The following is a 19153-nucleotide window of genomic DNA, read 5'->3' as shown; positions in this document are numbered from 1 at the left end:
CCTATAAGCGTGTTTTTCATTGCTCTACATTATCACTCTTTTCTGCTGGCTGGGAAGCACCAAACTGAAGAATTGAAACTGATGGTTGTTGTAGAATTAGTTGTAGACTGCGTGCATGGTATGAATTTAAGAATAATACATACTGATAATGCCTTCAGATTCTACCAGTTTGAAGGGTCAAGCTTGCGTTTTTTAGTGTCTCCGGCAGCGCTGTAAAATAAAACATTCTCATGAAAGTAATCTGGCTCTAAACGATCTCAGCATTTGCTTTAGATGGAACACCCCTATTGCTTCCCAAGACTATAGAAACATTTGCTAAGAAAATCGGAAGGTCACTGGCAGTACATTTGGCACACAGGAACATATGATAAACATTTTTGCAAATGTTGTCTTGCTGTTCCCGGGTTACTCATCGGAAATATTGGCAGAAACCTTAAATTAATTAAAATATTACTGAGTGGTCTGTGTTTTAAGGGTTCATCTGAGTATTTCAGAGTATGTCGGAGATGCTTACCCTTATTTTAGCTCCACAGGAGCCAATTGAACCACTGAATAGCTTCTGTATGAGGAAGGATGCTTAGAAGGGTGTTTTCTCCTAGCCTTGCTTGTATGTTTTTTTATTTGATGTTATAGTTATATACAAAATAACATTAGCACAAATCTCTATGCAGCATGTCTAGAATAAAGACTGGCAGCTTGATGTTATAGTTATCATTTACAAAATAACACCTATGCCATTTAAATGGATTATGATGTGGAAGCAAATGGGTGGTTTTGCAAGAACTTTAAACACAAAAAAGATTTGTGTTTTTAAAGGGTATGTTCCAGCAGGTAAAAGAAAGTGAATTTGTGGATTGTCACAAAACACTGGAACAATTTGTTACATAAAATATTAGATTTGAGAATAACCACCTAAAATTCAGAAAGACAGAAGATAATGAAAAAGTGCCACTCTGCCCCATCAATGTTATGGATTCGGGAAAACAGTGAAAAGACCTGAACTGTGATATTTATTGAGCTGTGAAACAGGTCTTCTTGTATCTCATAGGTTCCCCTCATCTATCCATCTCTAACCCTTGCAACATGTCCCTCCAGCATGCCACCCTCCCATATCCAACACAGTACATCTGATGCAACCTGTGTTGCAAGCGACACGTTATACAGCTGCAGCCAAGTACAAGTTGTCCATACCTTCAGGAGAAAACACAGAACACCCTCTTACCCGACAGCTAAGGGAATAAACAGGAAGTGAGGTGGGGCAGTTATTGAAACACAGATGTTGACCTGGAGGCCTATCACACTCAGCAATTAATTAATGCACACAGGTACCTCAGACGATAGAAGAGTACCTAAACAGCTGGAAAGAAAAGAGTAATCATTGCATAGTCTAACTGCTCAGTGAGTGTATGTGAACCACTACAGTATTTTCTTATTAAATCATCTATATTGTCTGCCAAACGTTGGCTATGATGCTGTGTTAGGCCCAAGATACAATAGTGTTTTAGATCACTGCATGCTGTGGCTACACCAGAGAACACATTAACTGCAAAGTCCAACTGTAAAATTAATATTAATTAGAAATTTAAAAAGTATGCAGCCAGTAAGAAAAAGATATGATAACAGGATTTTGACAACTGGACAGGGATCCTGATCTGCTTATCTTATGCTAATCCGTATAGAAGACTTTCTGCCCTTTGTAATGTTTTATCATTTCTGTATTTACTGCTGCATCCTGGTTGCTTAGACACATTAATATTGCTTGTTATTTCAGACCCTTTTGAACAGGTCAGGCTGCCCTTTTACAGTTCTCAGAAAAGAAAGGACAAACATGACAAAATCAAAATTGCCAGAGGATAGAGAGATCTACATAGTTCTTCCACCCACAAAATACGATTGAAATTCAGATTTTCTTCTTGAGCGTTTATTTATAACTGAAAGGATTTTCAGCAAGCAAATATCACAAGCACATCACAATCAATTGGTTATACATTAACATCGTCTGCCATTCTCATACGTACAAGAATGAAATAGCACCATTTAGTGGTGTGCCGAACACATTACATAGACAATCTGTGATATGCCACCAAACCTAGGCCACAAAAGAACAATTAGGTACTTCATAATCTGCCACCACGAGGGACCAGAGAGGAAAACACGGATGGGCTCCAATTTAAAGGCCATATGGATTCGGTATAAAAAGAAAGGGATGTGATAAAAATGAGAGCTTTTTTAAATATAAAAAGTGCAGCATCATTTAAATAAATAAAAAATACAATAAATAGAATGCATGTAAAAAATCTGTAGCAGCTGTAACACTTGGTATGAAGTGTTCATTATTGGTACTAGCTCCACCTCATTCAGTGTGTAAATGAATTTGTTAAGTACAGGCTCTTTACGTGTAACAAGGTCTAGGTGCCGTGTAATAAAAAAGCAAGGTACACAAATAGTTGCACGACTACATCCAGAACATTGGCATTAATAGCAATTCCCTAGGTAAATAAATAATGTGAACAAAAAACACTCGCACACGTAAACTTCTGGGATAACTGCCTACCCATGAGTGTACTTTGGAACAAATGGCTCAGTATTTACACTTTTTTTCCATGTGATTAATGTGTATTTATAAATGAATGTACAATACTTATTCTTCATTGGAATGCCATGAGTGCATGTGCATATCCAAAACATAACATAGACTGTTTTATGTTAAAGATAGGGCTAACTAAAAATGACATAATTATTTAATCAATTCCAAAACATCTGAATGCCAATACCATTGTTGCCATCAAATACAATAAATCAACTCTGCCACTAACAAACAGTAGACTAAAGCCAGTACTATTTAAAATGAAATAGTACTTCCCAATATTTACTTCAATTTAATTGAATTGTTTTTCTTTTTACCAAATTGTTACATCAAGGAAGTGATAGCGGGGTCCAGTGTAAAATCCAAATTTTAAAGTACATCATTATACAGAAACAAAATATTCTGAATTCCCGTGAACATTACCACCTTTTGTATTTATTTTTCTCTCATCTATTTGTGGAATCATTGTTTTTTGTAACAAATATCCATGTGGGGGACGGGCGGATAGAAGCAATACAAATATGATGATGTTAAATAGTTCAGAGGATCAATCATCCTGGGTTATTCAAAAATCCCTTGGACATTGTATTTCATTGGTGTGCATTCCACAACCCCTTCTTAGGTGTCACAGCCCTGCTTCAGATTAAATGCCCATCTATAGAGACTCTGGAAAATTGATGGAAAAACACACAAATATTTCAGAATCAAGAACTTCTGAAACATCTGAACATGAATTATTATTAAAGGAAATCTTTACATTGACATGTAAAATCAGGAAGCTGGTGAAATAAAAAAAAAATCAATGTTGATTTCAGCTTGTAAAATCATGCACGAGTCTCTGGGCACTGTTTATTGTAGGAGGACAGTGGCATCAGGGGGTGCATTTAAGTCCATTTCATTCAATACTAGATCTGTCCGATTCCGAGGCGGCATGTGTACTCTGGAAAAAAACAGAATATAATGAATATTGTTACCGGCAACATATGGCGAATGCAACTTTATGTCCTCATGCGGGATGCAATGCTGTGTTCCTTCATTGCAGAAAGGGGGCACCTGCCGCATTCAATTGGCTTCAGCAAATCATCTGGAAGCAGGGTGTTTAAAACATAGGAGCATGCAATGAACTGATACCCAAGTGCAGAGCATGTAAGATCAAATGTCAGTACTGGATTCAGGCATGCGCTGAATTGGAATGACTGCTGTCAATTGATCAATGAGGGTGTGACCGGAAAGCATGCTTTCGTAGATTTAATATATAGGACCCTAGAAATCAGCCTGTGTATTGGCTACCTTGCTGTGGCATACAGAAAACGAACTGGCAAATACTTAATTTATCATCACAGAGGTATTCCCACTACCCCATACTACTGTACACGGCTCTACCACAGACACAACCAGCTCTCAGGAGGAAAGCTCTGAATTCAAATAATTACATTCCAAAAGCCACTGTAATTCCCAGCAAATACCACAAATCTACATTACACAACAAACCATGCTTTGCACGCTTTCTTTGCCCAGGTCAAAAACATTTGCACATTTTCAAAGATTGCATATCAATATGTAGGGATTATAATTATACATTGTTCTCTCAATTTTGAACTGAAAAAAGCTTCAACAAAACGGTTTTGTAAAAGTCACGCATTTATAAGCCAGTATATCCGGATATTTCAATGGTTGTGTAGATCTCAGATATGCAGCTTATATCTTGTTGCAAGAAATGCAGTTCCTAAATTCTGCAACTGTCTCATCTACCTTTAGGACACACCTTTCTTCACTATATCCACCAAAAATGTCTGCTGTAGCATCACTCTTTCAGAACAGTAACACATTTTAATGTAATTTTATTTTTGGTCCTATAATTAACAAGTACTCTGTTTTTTTTAAAAATGTTGAAAATTGAGCTGTTGCATTTGTCCAGTTTAGATGTGCTTCTATTACATTTAAAATGCACTGAATAAATAATTGTTGTTTTCAGTGGCCTTTTTCTTCAAACAATTACAATATGTATGCTGGGTCTAAAATCCCTTATGTACGGTGCCAGCTTCTTCAAAATACAAGTGCATTTTGATAATGACTACGATATTAGACAAACTATGAGCATGTCCTTTTTCTAAGAAACTACGTGAAAGATGGTCCTCATCTCACCTCAAAAAGAGAAACACAAATTAGGGGTTGAATGCTTAAGTTGCAAAAATAGATAGTGCTGAACACAGACCAATAACTGAAGTGATAGACACACACACTGTAAACAAAATAACAAAAAAGCATTGACTACCACTTTGATGTACAAAAGGAAAATTTGATTTAAGAATATTTTTTCTAATAAACTCAGTTCATTCTATTCTAACACAATAATTTAGTAACAGAACAAGATTCATACCCACAGTGTCAAGAATTCGAAACTAACTCAACAGAAAGGAACATTTAAAGAATAAGCGATGGTATCATATTTAAAAAGAAATTACAGAGAAGAACAATTTTGCAGAAAATGTACAGTATGAAAATTGAACTTCATCCACAGGAGATACTTGCTCTACTGTCATCTCTAGATCTGATTTAGATTTCTTCTTTCTGTACACATGCTCTTAATTCACAAGGAATTGAAGGATATACCATTAAAATACCCTCCTTTGATGCTCTAAGGCATTTACCTCTGCATTTACTGTGTAGCATGGTGTTGTGAAATCATTCTGTAGTCCTCTAAAATGAGGAACTCCATTCCCCTTTGGAAAAAATAAATCTCTCAATACAATCAGAGCAGCGGCAGGTTTGAAGCCTCTAATGGATTTCGTGGCCTTAATTTAAAAAACAAACAAACCAAAAAAAGTGCAGTGAAATTACTCTTTAGCCTCTGCCAATTTATTGTTTATCTCTTTGCTTTTCTCCTTGTCCTCAGGTTTTGTTGCGGTGGCACTGTCAGTGCTCTTTTTCTTGGTAGACCGGCCAGATACGATGAGCTTTTCTTTGGCCTTTTTCAGAGGTTTATGGCTTGTTGTCGTCTTTTTCGGTTTGGAAGTCTGAACGCTAGGCTTCTCCACCTAGACAGATACGCACACAGACCACAGACACAGACAATAAACAAGAAAGGTTGGAAAACAGGTTTAGAAATGAAGCATGTGGAGAACTACAAGGTGAGCAAATCTTAACACAGAATATATAAAAAACCTTTTATAATATGCTTTTAAGGGTTATCAGAACATTGACACGTGAATAAGCCTGTCATATCCTCATCTCTGAGCATTCTCCTTTACAACTGCTTATCCTCTTTCACAACCACGTGAAGTAGCTCCTTTCATTCTCTTAAATTCGTTTTCTTCTTGAAAACATGGTCAATATTTAGTCTCTCTCTTATATGATGTTCTCCGCAAATATCCTCTCCCAGAAAGTTCTCTGTCCCCACCTATCCAATGTCACATTTCCAACACTCCGTCCATCTAGCCATACCCATGATGCCTAGGTGAACAACTAGCCTGCTTGAGGGATTAGCCCCCAGAGCCAGCTGCCCAAATATCCATCTTGTACCCCTTCCTTCATCAGAACCTTTCTCAAGCTTACCTTCAAGATCTTTCTCTTGCCTCATGCTTCTAGTAAAATTCCATCAGCATGCCCTCTGCAGAGTAGCAACATATGTAATTATCATATCCTCTCTCAGTAAAGCAAGAAATGCAATCATATATTAATTTCAAAATGTTGTGATTTCTGAACACTTGTCAAACTGATTTGATGTACAATGTATATGTATAATATGTATAAACAAAAACATTTAAAGTGGCAAGCAAAAGATCTCCAATAGGTTGAAAATGAATGGCAAGGAAATACCTTTGCAGTGAATATGCACCAATGCTTAATTTAATTCCAGATCGAGACAAGGTGGCGGCGGGCATCTTTTTTTTTTCTCTTCCATCTTTCATCAGGAGATCGGCTGCACTAGCAGCGCGGATCTCCAGATGAAAAATTCTGAAAGCCCTTTGCACCCCGGATGAACCCCGGGGTGTGAATGGCTTTCATACCCTGCCAGTCAGGCGGACATTGCCTTTAACGGTCCACAGCCTCGCTTCACTCGGGCCTGCCTTAGCTCTGGCTGGCGGCCGTTAAACGCCATGTCCGCCCTCCTGGCAGCACATGAAAGCCAGTTATGACATAATACGGGATAAACTGTAACATTCTCTAAACTCTAACATTCTCTTTAGCAAAGTACATAAGGTTTTCACTGCTCTGTAAAGCAGTACAAGTATTCAATGGATGCTCTGTTCATCCACCAGCTTGCTTTTTTCAAATATTGCATGATGGTAGCCAACTATGTGGCATTACAATCCGGCAGCCCAATTTAATGGGCAGTCGAAGAGAGGGTCATTTACGAGGGCTCTGGGTCATTACCCCCATTCCAATACTTGCAACAGGGTTTAAGGCCATTAGCACTCTGGGCAAAGAGGTAACACGGGGTGCAAAAAAAAAAAAAGTATTTTCAGTCATTGAACGGGACACCTCGCGTGTCCAGTTCAGTGACTGAAAATACTGTCTAAAGATGGCCACAATGGAAAGGGAAGGCGGGGCTCCGTAAAGAGTCCCTCTTCCCTTTCCATGATGGACGTCGGGAGAAGAGCAGAAGGTGCGGTGGCGAGGGCCACCGCAGCCGAAATAAGGTAAGTGTGGAGGTGGTGGAATTAAAAAAATTATAATAATAAGGGGACAGAGCGTGGGAGAAGATGGCAGCGGGGGAGTCGGCCGTCAGGTGAGATGGAACACAGCCTTTCACAGGCAGTTCAAGACTGCGTTCCAAGCCACCTGATGGCTGGATCCCCTATCAGGGTGCTAATATGAATTATATGTATGCATATGTACAGTTGTGTCTTGCAATGAGTCATTAGACACACTGGAACATTTTAGTAACTTTTTCTAAAATGAGGTTATGGTGGTCTTGTGAATTGGTTCGTCTGGCATCACAGGGCAGGCCCAGTAAACACGGTCATTATTTAAAGAGAACAAGGCTTTGTTCTTACGGACCACTCACTGAAGAGGGGAGAATGCATATCTTTCTACTAGAAAGTCTCATCTCAGAACACGTCATTCTTGGTGCCAGCTGGCTATCCCTCCACACACAGTTGTCAAAGGTCCTTGTTATTCCATGACAAGAAGGGAAAGAGGCTGCCATGCATATTCCCAGAAGGTTTTGTAGTCAGTCATGTTTCCTTGCGTGGAACTGGGACATGATATGTCAGAAGGGAGGAAGGCATCCCTCCTGGGATTGGCCTCAGCTGGACTGTTTGAAAGGTAGGAGGTATGGCGGCAGAGCATGTAGGTTTCACTTGATCACTTTATAGGCAAATCCCACCAACACCAATCAGGATTAGGGGGGCTTCCTAAACAGGGTAAATGTGTTCGATTATATGTAAAGGTCTCACCCAAAATAATTGCATATTAAACAGTGAATGGTCCTATTGAATAGCCTCTTCCAAACAGAGAACATTAACCCAGCAAAGGCAAGCCCAAAGTTGTACCTTTTCTAACAAAGATGAGAGTAGAGACATCAGAAGTGTTTATTATTTGTTTAAATGAGTGGTAATGACCTACGCATCTTTGAATCTACATTTCTGTGTTCCAACTGCAAACATGTAATTCCCAGATGCCTGCTTGTGGAAGATTAAGGTGTCACAATACTAGCAGCAGTACACGCAGTGTACACACACGTGTACACACACACACACAAACACACACACACACACACACACAAAAACCTCATAATCGCTCAGCAGAGCACAATTCACAATTGCATTCACCATTTTCAGTAGATAATAGAAATTGTATAGCACATTTGCATACGCTCCCTACCTCCCCTGATCCCTTTGCTTATACAAACTCCTCTGATACCCCTGCAGGATACTTGTAACCCCCTGGTTATGTTCCCTTTGTAAAATGCTGCACTGCTTTCCAGGTGGGCTCATGCTTTATACATCCCTAACATAAATAACTTGGTTATCTGACTCTTACCGTATTGCCATATATGACCCTAAATTCACAGACAGCCTTGGTAAGATTATAACCTTCTTTGGTCATTGCTGGTCTGTTTTAAACTCTTTGCCTCACTTCACCATTTTTTTGCAGTAAATTATTTTCAGTACCTAAATCCATAAAGGACACGATGTATTGTAGCAGGTAGTATTTGGGTACTCCCAATGCACAAATTCTCTGTCAGATTGTCTGGCCAAGGGACGCTTTTGAAAGAAAGGATGTACAAGTTGATTGTCCCTCGACTTCCTGTTGGAACATATGCACTGGTGATGCATGGCCTGGCTATAGATAATGGTCAGCTTTGTGTGGCTTGGATGAAAACTTGCCCTATTCATATATTTGTTCCTGTCATTGGGATTCTTGTGAACAGCTGTTTCTAGATGACCATTCCTTCCAACAGAGTTAGTTCTATCCAGGAAGTGTATACTTTTCTTGCCATATTCCAAGGTGAACTTGTCGAGAGACAGATGAATATGTCATTCATGGTGACTGCTCCACCCCAATACCGTAAGGGTGAGAAATGCTATGCACAAAGGCAACCATACCAGCCTTATCCTAGACGAATACAAAAAAAAATTAACCAGATGGCAAGAGTGAGTGAACTCACTGCTAACTGACACACGCAAGTACAATAGGCACAAAGCAAATATGCATTCACCATGAAGAAAGACGAACACTTGGTCAAACGTGCTTTTAGACATGAAGAATGTTGCTTGCACCATATATACAGTAAGAATATAACATAACCAATGTATATGCTGAAATGCAACAGGAACGATATAACTTGCTAACCGTGGAAATGTAACAGTAATGAGCGGCCATCTTGTAAAAAAATGGACGGCAAAGCCGCATGAGAGTGAATGAGAAGCTTTGAGGCTGCAAGGAGATTCGACTTTCTGAATTCACTGAAATACAGACCCGTGCAGGGCAGACAGTGGCTGCGCGCCCCCCTTCCAAGGTTACTGAGGTTTGGATGGCTCCAAAGAGAGTGATTCCCAAAGCGCAAGACATATTTTTTTTAGATTAAGTAAAGAACAAATAGCTCTTGAATGCCAGGTTCTGGTTAATTAGAAGCTTAATACTGTATAAGGAAAGGATCAACTAAGTCTACGGTGGCCAGAGAGGGTAACAACTATTGCATTAATATTAGCTAAAATCACAGTAAAAGCAGGGTAAACTAATTCAAAACATGGTCTTCTCACACGAGACGTATCATTGGAAAACACTGGGCCTCATTACAAGTTTCCCGGTCCGGAATGCGGTGATTCCGTGGCGACGGAAACAAAGTTTCCACATCGCAAGGTTGCGGAAAGACCGGCTGATCACAGGCTGTCGGTCATACGCACCACACGGCGCAGAAACGGTGTCACCGGTGCCACGTAAACACCCATGGAAATGGACATAGCGGTCCCATAAGCAGTGTAAAAACCGTGTCCGCCGCCATCGCCACGGACACGGAAGCGGAAATACCATGACCGCGAAAACCGGAAACAGAGAGGCAGCCATCATATAACTCACAATCCACTGCCATCCACAGTCAGCACAAGCTAAATCAACACAGTGAGAAGGCAAAAAGGACCACCAGCATGTCTGCCAGGATCCCTGCCCAGAGGCAACGCAAACAGCGCTTTAGTGAGGCAGAGCTCACTGTATTGGTCGACCATATAGTGCAGCATGCTGAGATGCTGTTTAGTGCAGACCAACGGCGTGCAACACAGCAGCGCAGGAAGGAAGTGTGGGCGGAAGCTGCACGCAAGTGCACTGCTGTGGGGGTGACTACGAGGAGCGTCAAGAACTGCCGTAAGAGCTGGGACGACCTCAGACCGAGGGTGCGGAACCGGATCTCAACACACCTGCAATGCAACAGTTGGACTGGTGGAGGCCCCCCTTCCCCACTGAGGCTGCAGACATGGGAGGAGCACTTCAGCAGTGTCCTCCACCTTGAGGCCATCCATGGGATTGGGGGTGCTGAGGCAGGAGCAAGCCCACCTGCAGATGCTGGTAAGTGCACAAATATGAATGCAATATGAGTACATGTGTAGGCCAGGAGTGCCCCAAAGGATCCATTAACAACCCCCCCCCAGCCAGTGCATGATTTCCCACAAAGGACCCATTAACAACCCCCCCCCCCAGCCAGTGCATGATTTCCCACAAATGACCCATTAACAACCCCACCCCCCCAGCTAGTGCATGATTTCCCACAAAGGACCCATTAACAACCCCCCCCCCCCAGTCAGTGCATGATTTCCCACAAAGGAGCCATTAACAACCCCCCCAAGCCAGTGCATGATTTCCCACAAAGGACCCATTAACAACTCCCACCCCGTGCATGAGTGCCCCAAAGAACACAATCATGATCCAGATGACGATCCACATCACTACAACACGTGACCGTTAACAAGCATATGAGTGTGAATGCAACTGTTCACCGATCAACCTGTCTGATGTATGTGATGCACCCATCAGGCACCACCACACAACTAATTGCATGCCCTCTGTGTCCCCACAGCCATATCAAGTGACAGTGACACTGCACAACAGCCCAGGCAATCGGCTCCTGCACATGTGCAAGCCAGCGTCCCTGCCCAGGAGGATGCCGCTAGCAGTTCTGCAACCCTGCCCCCAGTAGCATCTGGTACACATGTTCCGGCCACCAGCACCACCATCCCCACGCCACCTGCTGCAACACAGGTGCCACGGGTAGCCATCATGCCCACACAACCGACCACAGATAGTATCTGCACTGCAGAGGAGGCAGCAGGTAGCGACAACAGTGGCCCAGCACTGAAGTCTGATTTAGGGCCACAGGGGGAGGTGCCCAACTTGGATGACTTGGCATTGTTTCATAACCTGGAGTTCAGTCCAACATCACTCCACAGTCCAATGAGATCGCCTACCCCCTCAATGGCTGAGCTCAATGCCCGCATGAACGGATGGAGGAGCAGCAGGTTACCCTCACCCAGCTGGTGGAAAGGCAGCTTGAGGAATCCTGGCTGCAGAGGGAGAGCTACAGCACATCTGTGCGTCGGCTCTCAAGGTCAATTGGACGCTTCGCCAACACAATAGTGACCCTGGCACACCATGTGCGGGAGGGCAATAACAACACTTCGAGTATTGCAGAGTCAATGTTGCTAGCCCACCAGGCATATCTTGGAGGTTTGCCACCAATGCCAGCAACAGTACCATCCACTAGCACCACTCCCTCCAGCTCAACCTCTGCCAGTCCACAGAGGCGCTTAAGTCGCCTAGCAGGGCCCTCGGGCAAGGAAGCACAAGCGCCGAAGTGCACACGCAAATGATGGCATGTGTGTTTGGCACTGCAGGACACATGGGGACAATAAGGGTGTAAGGGTATGTTTGGGTGGTGGGGAAGTTCCATTAGGGGTTAGTGAATTGGGGCCTGGTTGGGGGTGGGTACGTTTGGGTGGTGGGACGGTCCATTAGGGGGTTAGTGAATTGGGGCCTGGTTGGGGGTGGGTACGTTTGGGTGGTGGCGGAGGTCCATTAGGGGGTTAGTGAATTGGGGCCTGGTTGGGGGAGGGTACGTTTGGGTGGTGGGTGCTCACGGGTGTACAGCTTCCCTACCCATTGCCCCTCCTTCCCTGTTGTAATGTTATCAATATATCATTGATCAAATGAGTGGACATCCATCATTTCATTTGCAGTACATAAATTCATTTACTGGCATCGTCATATCCATGCAATGCTGTTAATGTGCAGTCTCTCAAAAGTAAATGCGAATCAGTGCATCCCGTGCTCTTTGTCCATTTAGTGCACCCCCGGGAGGAGGTGGAGCCATCCCATCTCCATCTCCATCTCCATCTCCATCTCCATCTCCATCCCCATCTCCATCCTCTGCGTCTGGGGGGCATCGGAATGTTCCTGCGCAGCCACACATTGGGCAGCATGGCACAAACAAGGGTAATTTTACCCGTCTTCACTGGGCTGTACAGCAGTGATCCACCAGATCTGCTCAAACAGCAGAACCGGGCCTTCAGTAGTCCAAATGTCCTCTCAATCGTGTGCGGACGTGTGCCCTGTTGTATGCCTCCTCATGTCTGTTCCTTGGCCTCCGTACAGGCGTCATCAGCCATGGCGTGAGTGCATATCCACCATCACCTACATGGGATGTAGATGTGGGGGTCATGTCAGTGTTTGTCGTATCATGGCTTCATCAGATGCATTGCAATGTTGTGTCATTGTTCATTCATGCATATGTGACATGCAGTGGTTGGACTGGTGGTTGATTACCATTCCTGGGTCATAGTAGTGGACGTTGGCATCTGGACATTGGCCAACGCATTGGTGTGCATGTTTACTTTTCCCTGCGGGTGACATTGGTTGGTAAGTATGGAATTGTGCAGTGATGTACACACATGGCAGAGTCAATCAGTTCACTGTGATGATGTTGTCAATGCAGGGAGTCTCATGTGCAGGCATCATGTGCATTGGGGGGGCAGTGGTGCATATTGTGGATGGATGTATGCAGTGGCTCCAGGTGAATGGGCTAATGATACTATCGGCTTTGTGTGTCATGTGGCAGGGTGTGTACGGGCACACTGGTAACCTGTCATGTGTAGGTTTGGAGATGTTTGGGTTGTGCTGTGTAATCAGTGGATGGGCGGGGGGTAATGCATGTGCAGTCGCAGCAGCCCACTCACATTGTTCATTGCCCTGGACACACACCCCCTTCAACATGGCCTGGCCATTGGCAGCTGTACTCACCCAGTAGCCATGTGCTGTGTCCAGCATAGCGTTCCATGTACCGTCGCAGTGTCAAATTCCGCAGAACCATCGAGTCATGTGTTGAGCCCGGGAAACGTGCGCAACAATGTGTTATCACTTGTGCGGCGTCACATACCATCTGTACATTCAGTGAGTGGTACTGTTTCCTATTGCGGAACACCATCTCGATGGCACGTGGTACTATGAGCTCGATGTGGGTGCAGTCGACTGCACCAATGCAATTTGACATGCCTGCAATGGCATGGAAGGCCAACTTGGTGGCAATGACCTCAGGAAGGGTACGGGGTAGGGCAATGTGTCCGGACACATGGCGCAACCGGGCATCCAGTACCTGAACCAAGATTTTAGAGAAACAGGGTTGTGATAGCCTGTGCAGCTCACCAACTGTGTGCTGATAGGTTCCGGTGCCAAGAAAATGCAGTACTGACACCACCTTTAGGAGGGGGGGGGGTGGCGGTGGTGATGTCAATGTGGCTGCTGATGTCGTCCGCTATCATGGCGGTGATTGTACCAGGCACTGTTTAACGTCATGTTGGCGGTGGCGGCGATACCGCCACCGTGGTCACGGTTTTAGCGCCATTTTTGTGGCAGTGTTTCCATGTCCCCGCTACTTGTGATGCGCGCTGTGTTTCGTGTTGCTGGTAACGGGGGGTTTTCCATGCAGGTGAAGTTTACGGGCGCTTTCACTCCACGGTGGCGGTTTGTGGTGGTGCTATTTCCTGGTCCGTGGGTCATAATTGGGCGGTCGCGGAAACGGTGCCGGTATGGTTATACGGCGTTAAATCCGGACCGGAGTACTTGTAATGAGGCCCATTGTCTATTCATTAGCTCCATACATTGATAGGCACCTGCACCGACTCACCACAAATTCCCACAACAGAGGCGCCCAACAAGGCCATGTACAAAGCTAGATGCCTTGGCTAGTGGCCTAGAAACAATGGATGCTGTCTTATTTAATTAGAAGAAGCAGTTCCTGTATTTTTCTCCCCCTACAGCCATTTCTGCTCATGTGCCGATGACCTGCCAAGTGCTCAAGATTGGTTAGTCAGATCCTAACCAATCAAAACTCTCAATGTGATGCAGCCCAGTACATGTTGCATTAGCCATTACCTATTGTTGAGATGTCTTTTTTACCTTTATCAATTTAGGGATGGTCTAAGGTGGGGCCATCAGATATATATACCCAATGGAAAGGCTATCCCTTATATTTTATATATGTATACAATTCCCCTAACCAATCCCCCGTCCCTGTAGGTTTTGCAACGAAGATTGTTATAACATTAGCTATGAAGTGTTTTTCATTAATAATGTTTTGTTCTGTATTTAAACCTTTGAGAGCTCATGAGACTTGTGTGCTTACATTCTGTCCAGAGGCATAGACAGGGTAGGGTCTGAGTGGGCAAGGCTCACCCAAAATCTGTAAATGCCCACTCAGCCTTGCTAAGTGGGCATTTACAGATAGCTTCCGGCCCCAATTGTTAGGCAAACCTGGCTATGCCACGGATTCTGTCCTTGTTTTATGTGGGATGTCAATAAAGCGGTCTTTCCATTTACTTTGACTATTTCTGTTATTGGGGGCAGGATTTCCTGGCATATCTGTTCAGTTTGTACTGGGGTTTTCCAGCATACCTTCACATGCGATTCCTTGCGAGAAGCCATTTACTGATTCGTGGAATCTTAGCCTTCTGTCCAAATCAAGAAGATGTCATCTATGTATATACATGGTATTGTTTATTTATTGAAGGTATGTTTGTGGTTTCAGTGATTGTTGCTATAAGAACTCTTGTTTGAAGTCTGCCACAAAGAGATTAATATAGTGAGGTGCCAATTTTAGGTCTATGATTGTTGAAGACTTTTGTAGAAAGTGTCTTACAATGAAGCAAACATTGCTGTGTTTGAGTATGACATCTGCATGGCCATTGTTTGGGTGTCTGTCTTGGCGTTGAGTTTTTGTAGGAATCTCTGACATGCAGAAGTTCCATATTCATGTGGAATGTTGAAATAAAGTGACGTCACATCTAATGTGGCCAAGAGTGGACGTGGTAGTATATGGTCTATCTCTTGAACCTTTCTGAGGAAGTGTGTTGTATCCTTTACAAAGGCTTCTGTGTCCACCACCAGAGGCTTTAGGATGGATTCATTATATCCAGAAGTGGCTTCTGGTCATGTATTTATGTCAGGGATGATCTGACTGCCCTAATTTCCCAGATTCTGGATCTTTGAGAGCATATTCAAAATCCTAGGAGTTTCTTTGGTATCAGATGTTGGAGGCGTTTGTCAATATTGCTTGGCATGGATTTGATTATTTGTTCCAATCATTTTTTGTACTCCATGGTGTGGTTTTCACTAAGTTTCTGGTAATATTTTGTATCAAGGAAATCTATGTATGCTTTCCTTTTGTATTTATGTGTACCCATGACCACAACAGTGCCACCTTTTTCAGGTAGTTTTGTGATTTCCCCGTTTGTTTGGAGTGTTCTCATTGTCCTTTTCTATTGGGGTATGGGTTTGGGGGGTGAGGTTCTTCCTAGCCAGATGTTTCTAATTGTATACATTTTCTGAGACAGTCGATGTAGGATTCAAGTATTAAGCTACAGCCATACAGAGGTGTCCAGTTCAAGGTTTTGTTTTGTGTCATCATAATCTGACACAGCTCCGTTTGTATTGCTCTGCCCAATTTAGGGCACCCAATGTGGATGATTGCCAAATGAGAATTTGTTGAATAAGTTAATTTTCACCAGTGTTCATATTGTTCAGGGAAATGTATGCACATGTGTTAAAAATGATATGGCAAGTTTAACTGTCCTTAAAGATAAGTTTGAAGCTGCAGATCTGTGAATAATGGAGTTCAAAGCAAATCTAGACACAACAGGATTTATAACAAAACTGTCATAACTGAAATTTAGCACAATGTGGTCTAAGGCGGCAAAGGAGCCACTGTGCAGCTTTTTGCATAATAAGGCAATGACCGCACTGACCCAAGGCCAACGCGGAAAACTCAGGCAGGCAGGAAGCCCCCTTCTGTTTTGAGGAACAGACCAGCACTGGGATGTGAATAAAAAAAATAGAAAAACGAAAATAATATATTTATAACGACAACAGCAGAGACACACCCGCATTGGCAACATACCACACAGTAACCACTAACATTTCTTACATCCAACAAACCATGGTTGAGACTTGCTAAAAAGCATCAGTGGGAGTTAGCTATATCTCCATCATGAGCAGAACAGAAGCAATTTCCCATGAATACCATTAACTGACAAACCCTTATGACCCGCAAGCATGCAAAAACACAAACGCGTGCCTCAACCGCAAGTGCACAAGTTCAATGCATACGGCAACCACATCAGCATTTTGTAAGGGAGGCATGGTATCACAAGTATGACACTGACACAAGAGCTATGGTTTCAAAACCATTATTCAATTCTTAGGGTTTGGAAACACTCCTACTTTGCCCTATCGCTATGATGGGAGTAGTCTTTATCATCAAATAATAAAGAAAACACAGTCCTAGTCAGTCTATGTCAAATCAAAATGGCCTAAACTAACAAAACCTAAAGCCTGCCCTATCTCTTATACAAAAAGTGTGCAGAGGGGAATGTGTATGCAAAGGAAAGTCTGTGTTATAACATAAACAATCAAGGTGGCTGAGTCAGCTCTCCTCCCCACATTGGACAGCACAGAGAAAGGCGGCCCATGTAAACAGGATTACACACTCTGGCTCAGGTTATCAAAAAAAGGCAGTTCAAAACGTGGGTCAAGGCCTGCTTGGCCTTCCACGTTAAAGGCACTTATCACAGTTTCCCAAACGTTCTTTTAGAGTTCAACAAAGGTTGACACAGGTCTCCCTCTGTCGGGCTTGACCTCTCAAAGCATCAACAGCTCACATAGGTCTCCCTCGGTTGGGCTCGGACCTCTAAAAATAAAGTACCTGATTCCACGTAGATCTCCCTCAGCCAGACTCGGACCTCGCAATCACAGCACTTGCAGGGGTACCCTTCCCAAAGCAAATTCTCATTCGTTAGGGGTTCCTTTCCCCTAACTTATTTCATGTTACTGAACTCCCTCACTCGGGCTGGGACCTTTCATTGATGTCGAAGACTTTCAAGTGTGCAAGGCTTTTTCCATAGACCTCCGCAGGACCACTTCGAATTTCACTTTATCTCTCCCCTATGGTATTTTCCCCAGTGTCTTTTGGTCTTGGTAGTTCTATAACACAAGCAGCAAAGTTAAGAGATCTTTCTCCTAAAGCACATCTTTAACTTCCCCTTTTGATGGTATTAATCTTACCCATTGCGCATTTCAGAGTTATTTTACTTGCTGCTTTATAACAAGACATCAAACATTTCACAGAGACTTTCGAGTGGGCTAATTCCTTTTATTGGACCACTCTGCTACTCTGTATCACTGGCTTCACAGTTATCTGTAACTTTAAAGTTTACTACTGGTTTGCTTCAATCTCTCCTTTAAACAAACTGCCCTTTCTTGTCTTTCGCTAACTCACTGGGTGTGTGCATTCCTTTCTTGTCTCTGTGGCTTTGATTCATGAGTCAAGATTGATACCACAGACTTGGCCACGCCTACCCAACTCTGTCGTTCACCCAGAAGAGTCACTGGCATCCTTGACATACAATGCAGGCTTCTTTTGTCTGGGATTTGGCTTTCTCTGTGTATCCTTCACGGTTTCCAGGAGGCAACAACCTCCTGCAGGGATCTTGGGTTTCCCTACGCTTCACTCTGGTGCCTCAATCAGTTGTCCCGCTCAAGCGGGTTCACCTTTGCACCGGAAAATCTGCTCCTTCTCATGTCTCACCTTGCTCAGAGTGTGTCTCTATGTTCCACCTTTTATTCATGTGGGGGGATCTAATGGGTATCAGATATATGTGATTAAGGTCAAGTGCCTGACTTTACCTGCCCTGATTAACAGGACATGTCCAATGAGATATGTGTTAGCCTCTTTACTCTCAGTCGTCCTCTTCCTCTGCCCAGTGTTTGTGTAGAAAGGGGTGGGGAGTCGGAACGTTGGAGAATCCAATAAAATAGGATGGGTATGGGTTTGGGAAAAGGGAGAAATACCACGCCCCACCATTAGTTGCCTCACCCCCACTCTCCAAAGATCCCTCACCCAGGTGATCCTCCCGCATTGGTCCACCGCCAGGGTCTGGATCCAAAGGTGATGGCCGTGCCCTGGACACCTGAGAGATAGATCCCTGGGGACTAGCAAGTGAGACACATTTTAGTTTCTCACAATGTACAATGCACTCACCTGCCACACAAGCATGTAACCAACACACAATGCTACAATGGCACCCACAACATTCATGCAACAACTGTGTACCTCATAACGTATATCCCAACAGTTTGTTGATAACATGCACACCAACACACATTCATTCATGATCGGAAACCCTCTCATTCATCCTAACCAGCAATAAAACATGTAAAGATAGTTCTACAAAGCTAAACCAGGCAGAAATGCAAACAAATAAACACACTACAAATACTATAGAACATCCTAATGAAGTATATCCATCCTCCATGCACAGTAAAACTACCCACTATTCTCAAAAATGCAAAAGTAATGCTGGGACTAACCAAACTGTAAGTCACTGCAATTACTCACTGCAAAAGTATCTCCTAAAACAGTATGGCAACAACAACACTCATAAAAAGTGAGACAAAGTGGAACACCTACGTTTTTCACTGAGGACGCTCTTCATTTTTTCTGTGCCGGTGGCCATATTTGTTCATTTAGGAAAGGGAGATTGAGCAAGCAGAAAACATGAGGGCCCAGCTCACATCCAAACG

At 43.4% G+C, this 19153-nt stretch overlaps 1 protein-coding gene across 3 annotated transcripts in view; it reads right to left on the bottom strand.

Moving 5' to 3' along the window:
- Positions 1–1899: 1899 nt before the first annotated feature.
- MAP6 (microtubule associated protein 6) overlaps positions 1900–19153 on the bottom strand; it is a 201387-nt gene continuing 184133 nt past the window's right edge. For 2 of the 3 annotated variants that reach the window (XM_069640060.1, XM_069640059.1), the window contains exons 3-4: positions 5429–5625; positions 1900–3527 (exon numbers count right to left, since the gene is read on the bottom strand). In XM_069640060.1, the coding sequence (XP_069496161.1) occupies positions 3437–3527; positions 5429–5625 (288 nt within the window). In that variant the 3' untranslated portion in view covers positions 1900–3436. Of the gene's footprint in view, positions 3528–5238; positions 5626–19153 lie in introns of all 3 variants that reach the window. The other variant, XR_011284140.1, reaches the window with a different exon arrangement.

The sequence above is a fragment of the Ambystoma mexicanum genome, chromosome 7q, assembly GCF_040938575.1.
Source record: "Ambystoma mexicanum isolate Mex_15411 chromosome 7q, UKY_AmexF1_1, whole genome shotgun sequence".
NCBI lineage: Eukaryota > Metazoa > Chordata > Amphibia > Caudata > Ambystomatidae > Ambystoma > Ambystoma mexicanum.
Note: the sequence above shows the minus strand (reverse complement) of the source record. Positions and strands in the feature narration are given on the sequence as shown.